The 5,841-nt window shown below is 62.6% G+C and overlaps 5 protein-coding genes across 5 annotated transcripts, besides 9 other annotated features; 1 reads left to right on the top strand and 4 right to left on the bottom strand.

Moving 5' to 3' along the window:
* Positions 1-584: 584 nt before the first annotated feature.
* Positions 585-902, bottom strand: Tco025E_08814 (uncharacterized protein; the record flags this gene model as incomplete). The annotated part of the gene is made up of 1 exon (XM_029375653.1): positions 585-902. The coding sequence occupies one exon, from the start codon at positions 900-902 to the stop codon at positions 585-587; it is 318 nt and encodes a 105-aa protein (XP_029224235.1).
* Positions 903-1,016: 114 nt separating this feature from the next.
* Positions 1,017-1,041: a microsatellite.
* A 383-nt stretch (positions 1,042-1,424) lies between these two features.
* Tco025E_08813 (uncharacterized protein) lies at positions 1,425-2,204 on the bottom strand (the record flags this gene model as incomplete). The annotated part of the gene is made up of 1 exon (XM_029375652.1): positions 1,425-2,204. One exon carries the CDS (start codon positions 2,202-2,204, stop codon positions 1,425-1,427), a length of 780 nt encoding a protein of 259 aa, XP_029224234.1.
* Positions 2,205-2,610: 406 nt separating this feature from the next.
* Positions 2,611-2,636: a microsatellite.
* Positions 2,637-3,177: 541 nt separating this feature from the next.
* Tco025E_08812 (uncharacterized protein) lies at positions 3,178-3,516 on the top strand (the record flags this gene model as incomplete). The annotated part of the gene is made up of 1 exon (XM_029375651.1): positions 3,178-3,516. The coding sequence occupies one exon, from the start codon at positions 3,178-3,180 to the stop codon at positions 3,514-3,516; it is 339 nt and encodes a 112-aa protein (XP_029224233.1).
* A 150-nt stretch (positions 3,517-3,666) lies between these two features.
* Positions 3,667-3,685: a microsatellite.
* Positions 3,686-3,744: 59 nt separating this feature from the next.
* Positions 3,745-3,763: a microsatellite.
* Positions 3,764-3,778: 15 nt separating this feature from the next.
* Positions 3,779-3,824: a microsatellite.
* A 92-nt stretch (positions 3,825-3,916) lies between these two features.
* Positions 3,917-3,937: a microsatellite.
* Positions 3,938-4,012: 75 nt separating this feature from the next.
* Positions 4,013-5,125, bottom strand: Tco025E_08811 (uncharacterized protein; the record flags this gene model as incomplete). Its single annotated transcript, XM_029375650.1, has 1 exon — positions 4,013-5,125. One exon carries the CDS (start codon positions 5,123-5,125, stop codon positions 4,013-4,015), a length of 1,113 nt encoding a protein of 370 aa, XP_029224232.1.
* Positions 5,126-5,188: 63 nt separating this feature from the next.
* Positions 5,189-5,206: a microsatellite.
* Positions 5,207-5,246: a microsatellite.
* A 47-nt stretch (positions 5,247-5,293) lies between these two features.
* Positions 5,294-5,312: a microsatellite.
* Positions 5,313-5,360: 48 nt separating this feature from the next.
* Tco025E_08810 (uncharacterized protein) lies at positions 5,361-5,759 on the bottom strand (the record flags this gene model as incomplete). The annotated part of the gene is made up of 1 exon (XM_029375649.1): positions 5,361-5,759. The coding sequence occupies one exon, from the start codon at positions 5,757-5,759 to the stop codon at positions 5,361-5,363; it is 399 nt and encodes a 132-aa protein (XP_029224231.1).
* Positions 5,760-5,841: the final 82 nt, after the last annotated feature.

Raw genomic sequence — 5,841 nt, 5'->3', positions numbered from 1 at the left:
GTGTCGGCACCGACGCGGCACCAGTCAGCCACAGCCGGCTTCTTCTTCTGCGCTCGCACGGCAGAGGGAGGTCTCACGCACCTCAGGATCCCGCAGCGGCCATCGTTCCACCTTTTTGTTTCTTGGCGTTTGAAATTTGAACAGCAGATACAAAATATGAAGAGCAAGGTAGACGCCGGTTTGTCCACGCTAGGCCGTTGAGCCTCAAGCACAGTTCGTTATTGTGAGAAGAATTTGTGATTGGCAGCAGAATTTATGTTTGTTTTGGCGAGGAGTCCCAAAAAGCGTAGTTGCATGTGCTGTGCTGTTGCAACCACGCCCAATGCGAGCGTGTAGCAGGTGTTGGTCTACTACTGTTGTTGCTTTTTCTCTTGTGTCTGTGCATCACTTGCGACTTTCGTCGAGAAAAAGAAAGTAGCAATATGAAAATAAAAAGTAAAAGTACATGGCTGACGTTTTGCAGTAAAATGGACGTTGATTGTGTTGTCCGCGTGTTGAGTGACGGCAAGCAGTGCACCACGTCGTGTCGGATATTCAGGCACGCAGGGGGCGGGGCAAATGGCGCCTCTTGCAGAGGCGGGCGACTAAGCCTCGGCTTCCAGCGTCGTCGCTACTTGCGCCTGGTTGTGCTCTACATGCCCGCTTACTTCGCGTTGGCGGCTGCGCATCCGCTCCCGTGCCAGGTGCCGGCGCAGGGCGCACTGGATCTTGATGGCAGCCTGCGTCTGCGTCGCCGTTGCCGCCTGCGGGCAGCGGGCACTGGCCCAGCTGTGCAGGAATTCGTAGACGTCGTGAGGCTTTTGCCGGACGACTTCGGCAACGAAGGTCTCGAGGTGCTCCCACATCCCGACACGCTCGAGGTACTCCCGCTGCTCCTCGCTGTATTCGAGATTGTAGTCCATGCCTTGGGTCGGGCCGGCCCGTCGCCTTTGTGCGCGTGTGTGAGGGAGGTGCTGCCGCTCTGCCTCTACTTCGGTGCAAGGGAGTGGTAGAAAAGGCGCCGCTGCCGGGTTCTCTTTTTTTTGTTTTGCTTTTTTTTTTCCTCCGGGTGTTGCTCTGCGTGTTAGCCCCCGACGGTGAGACGGCAAAACGGGAGGGTTGCAGCGGGGTGGGGGCGGCGGAAGGCCACAGAAACAACTGGAGGCGGCAGGCGCGCAGACTTGTGGTGCTGGGAGCAAGCCCACAAAGAGGCTGCGCAGACTCTTTCTTTTTTTTCTCTCTCTCACGCGCACGGAGGCGGATGACAGTAAAAATAAGCCAGAAAAGAAACGCTCCCAGGAAAACCAGGGGGGAGATGGAAATGCACTGCAGATGTGTGTGTGCCGCGGCCACGCACAGACCGCGGCCGCAAGGTGTACTATACTCTGACGCGTATTTTACACCTCTCTGTCTGCCGTCGCCGAGGCTGTGGGGCGGCGTGTCTGCTATGCGCCGCGGCGCGCCCCAGCGAAATAAATCATGCTGCCGTCGGCTCTGGTGAAGGAGGAGCAAGGGAAGGTGAACGTGACACCGCCGCTCTCCGCAGATGCCCCGCAGTCGCTCGATACTGGCGGCGGGCACGAGCGCGCCCGGGGCCGCTGAGGGAACACGGCAAGCGAAGGCGCAAACAGCGCGTTTGCCTCGCGTGGGCGCCGCTGCCACGCCGGCGGCAGGCCGCACTGCGACAGGTCCGCCTCGTCGGCGTCGTCCTTCACCTTCCGCCGCTTCAGCCCGGTCTCCGTGTCGGCGTGGGAGGGCGGCGCGGCCGTCCCCTGCACGGGGCACTCGAAAAGCAGGCGCCAGTACGGGGAGCCGCGGGCAAGGCGCCGCTTCTCCCGCACACAAATGCGACGTCCGCCTGCGGTGGTGAACATCGTTGGCACCATCACAGTGACCGTCGTCGCCTCCGCCTCGTCGCCGCTGCCGCTGCCGCTGCCGCTGGTAGCAGGGCGGGCCGCCGCCGCGTCCGTGTCGTGGTCGCCGCAGCACGGACTCCGCGTCCCTGCGGCCGTGGCTTCCTCCGCGTGTTGCTGCCGGAAGGAAGGCAGCGAGGCCGGTTTTCGCGCGGGCGACGAGGCTGCGGCAACAGCGGCGTCTGCGTCGTTATCGCCTCCGCCGCCGCATTCGGCCGCGCCTCCGCTGCTGCAGCTGCAGCTGCTGCCACTGCGGGCCCTCGTCTGCCTTCCGCCCGCGTCACGGCCGCAGGGCCGTGACCGAGACTCCATGAGAATATTTCTGCGCGCGTGTCGCTTTCTTCTCACTCGCTTCCGCACACATGCGCACGCACCAAACACCGAGAGGAAGCAAAAGAGGAGGAGCCGCCACAGACGCGTGTGTGGGTATGCAGGAGGAAATGGGTGCCAGGCGCCCGCGCGTGCGGGTATGGGAGGTGGGGAGAAAAAACGCTGCGGGTGTTGCGGAACTACATGGCAGTTGCAGGTCCGCGTGCACTTCCAGCGTGCGTCAAGCGGAGAAGCAACGTGCAGCGGAGGAGGGAGTCAAGCCCACCCAACCGGGGAAAGAAAAAGAGCGAAAAAAAAGAAAAAAGAAGCGCGGGCGAAGGAGTCTCCCCTCCCTCCCGCACCCTCCGCATCGATCGCCTCTCTCTCTCTCTCCGTTCACTCGAGTCGCGGAAGGGGAAGGGGAAGGGGAAGGGGCCGACGCCAAAGCGAAAGACACGAACACGCACGCTCTCAGGCAAAGTTGTCTGTGCAATCTGTTTTTTTTTCTTTTTGTGCGTGTGTGTGTTTTGTGTGGTTCCGCCCGCTCCTCCCCTCGCACCCGCGTTGGACTACGGCTAACCCCGAACCTGCAAAGCACTGCGGGCACCTGCCAAAGACGTCAGGCGTTGCGCATCGCGCGCGGCGACCGCGCGGAGGAGTCCTGGAAGGCGTGCACAGGGCTCACAGCCGCTCAGACACACACACACACGGCTATCTGCCTAGTTGTAACGCATAGGCAGACGCGGGTGTGCAGGTAGTGGGCGGGGGAGAGGGGCACGGTGTCCCGCGTGCATCGTCGGCTCTAAAGCTTCCACCGTCAAGTTGACGCTGCGCGTTATTATTGCTGTCATCGTTGGAAACCGGCGACCAAAAAAAAAAAAACATGCAACCATACAGACACAGACACATACAAAAAAAAGGGGGGAAGAAGAGGCCTTTTGTTCGGGGGCAATTCCGCCCGCCATCACGGCCACCGATGGCACCTTCCTTCGTGGCTCAACACAACCTCCGCTGCGAAAGAAGGCCAACGCGCGGGCCCTCCGTCCTTTTTTCTTCCCCCTCCCCCTTCGCATGTCATCTCTGTTGTCCTGCTGTCGGCAAAACCCGCCGTATCTTGCCGCTGAGCTCGCGCTACCCCGTGGGGGGCGGAGCTTCCGAGGAGGGGCCGCTGCTGCCCCCAGTCCGGTGCGCCTCCCGCTGCTTGGCCGCCCACGCCGCCATGTACGCGCAGGCGTCCTCCGGCTTCTCTCGGAGGACGTCGGCGACGAGCCGCTCAAGAATGCCGCGGACGTTGTGCGAGTGCAGGTACGCCTGATCCTTCTGGATGCTACTGATGCCGTGGCCTGCGGCCTTGCCGTTCATTCCCCTCGTTGCCGTGCCTGCTGTGTGCTCTTCTTCCCGTCGCCCTTCCTTTTCTTTTTCGTTTTTCCTTTTGTTTGGCGGAGAGGCGCAGGGGCAGCAGAAGCACACCCACACACACACACGTGCATTTAGAAAAGAAAAAAGAAGAATGAGAGGGACTGTGGGAACCGCAAAGACAACACCTCCTCCTCCTCCTCCTCGTTGCCGTGTGCCTTCGCCCGCGCAGGCGCACTCCGCACGGCACTCGACACACGCACGCGCCTTTCTCTACCCGGCCGTGTTTGTACATGCCTCCTTTCCCCGCCTCCGCCCTCTTCTCGCGCTCCTTCGCCGCACACACGGTCCTCAAGAAGACACACACACGCACACACACAGAAGGAAAAAGCGCATGGAAGGGAAGGCAGCGAAGCCTTGGGGGCTGGGAGTAGCTGCGACGAGCCGCACACGCTCTACGCCTTCTTGCCGCCGCCCAGCTTCGTGGGGCGCGTAGGCTCATTCAGCGTCCACCCCCAAAGGCTTCGCCGTCCTTCGGACTTGGCCAGCTGTGGAAGTGGCGCCAGCCTCGTGGCGCTGCCGCGCGCCGGTGGAGGCTGCGGCGGCGTCCAAGTCGGCGGCGGGGCAATCGTCCGCCCCCGCATGCGCACGTAATACCCAAGCGTCTCGTCAAACTTCACCCCGCAGGAGACGCACAACTTCTTTGCAAGTGGACCCTCAAAAAACGAGGCATGACCCCGCGCGTGCGTGCAGGACTTCACCAAGTGCTCCTGCTCCTTTAGGAACTGCTTCAACTTCCGCGCCGCGGCGCGATTCGCAGCAGCCTCCAGCCGCTCCCGCTCCTTCCGCAGTGCCACCTGCTCCGGCGTGTTCATGAAGTTTTCGTAGGCGAGCCGCTCGGCCTCGGCGCGGTCGGCGGACTCCTGTGTGCAGAGCGCCGTCCACGCCGCGTCCTGCGCTGCCTCCTCCGCCCGCCGCTCTCGCGTCTGCATCCCCAGCAAAAAGGCCACGGCTGCGCGCAGCGTCTCCTCACCCTCGCGGCGCCACTGCATCAGGGCCGCCTCGTACGCCTGAAGCCGCGCCTTCTCCTCCACCTCCCGCCGCCACTCCACGCGACCCTCCTCGCGGAGGGCCGCCTCGTGCGCTTCGTGCCGGCGCTGCTGCGCCGTCGCCCGCCGCTGCAGCCGCTCCAGCAGCAGCGACAAAGGGCGGTTGGCCGCGATCTCCCCCCGCGCCTCCGCCTGCCATTCACGCAGCGCGGCCAAGAACGAAGCGGCGTCCGCAGTCAGTTCCTCCCGCGCGATGGACTCCTCCCGCTCCACCTCGCGCCGCTCCGAGGCGTTCTTCAGCAAGTTGTACTCCTGCAGCGCCTCGCACTTGATGAGGCCCAACTCCCACGGCTCGAACCGCCTCCGCACGCCCTCCTCAATACACGACGCCGAACTCTTGACACGCCCGCCGCCGCGCGGATCCGCGGCGACGGCGGCCCGAGAGGAGGACGACGCACAACCACCACTACGTGGATCGACGGCCAACGGCCCCCCGGCGACGCCACCACTACGCAGCATCACCGCGCTCTCGCCGACCTCGGCCTACACGCCGCCCACACCGCACGGAAGAAGCCAAAACGAGGCAGCGAAGGGAAGCGGAGGAGAAGGAAAAGGAAAAGGAAAAGGAACCGAAAAGAAAGGCGTCCAATCAAAATCTTAGTAAAAAAGAAAAGCAAAGACCCGGCAATATATATTTATATATATACCACTCGTCCAGGATAAAAATTCAAGCCCCCGCACGGTACGGCGTTACTCATGTGCAGCCAAAATGATCTGCTAGATTTTTGCTGTATTCGTCGATTCTGCTCACCGCTTCCGTTAGAGTGGCTAGCTGCGCCTCAATAGTGTCGATCTCGGAAAGCGGAGGAAGTAGCCGCTCGATCGCCTCCGCCGTCGTTTCCAGCTCTCGCACGGCATCCTTCGTCGAGGCCCAAACCTCCTGGCAACGCTCCCCCAGCGCCGCGTTGCACTTTCCCAGCAGCTTCCAGTCCTCGGCGTAGGCGTCCATCTCGGCTGCCACGTACTGCTGCATCGCGGAGTGCGCGTGGCGCAGCTGCTCCAGCGCCGCCGCTTCTCCAGCCACCGACGCACACCCGCTAAAGGAGGAGCTGCTCGGCATCTGCGGCCCCGCGGAGTCTGACGACGCTTGCATCGGGTCAGGCTGAAGGGGACAAAGCAGAGGAAGGCAGCGGGAGAGAAGGGGGGGGGGAGAAAGAAAAACAAAGAAAACGNAA

Source organism: Trypanosoma conorhini (assembly GCF_003719485.1).
Source record: "Trypanosoma conorhini strain 025E chromosome Unknown Tco_14.4_contig_00883, whole genome shotgun sequence".
Classification (NCBI taxonomy): Eukaryota; Euglenozoa; class Kinetoplastea; order Trypanosomatida; family Trypanosomatidae; genus Trypanosoma; species Trypanosoma conorhini.
Note: the sequence above shows the minus strand (reverse complement) of the source record. Positions and strands in the feature narration are given on the sequence as shown.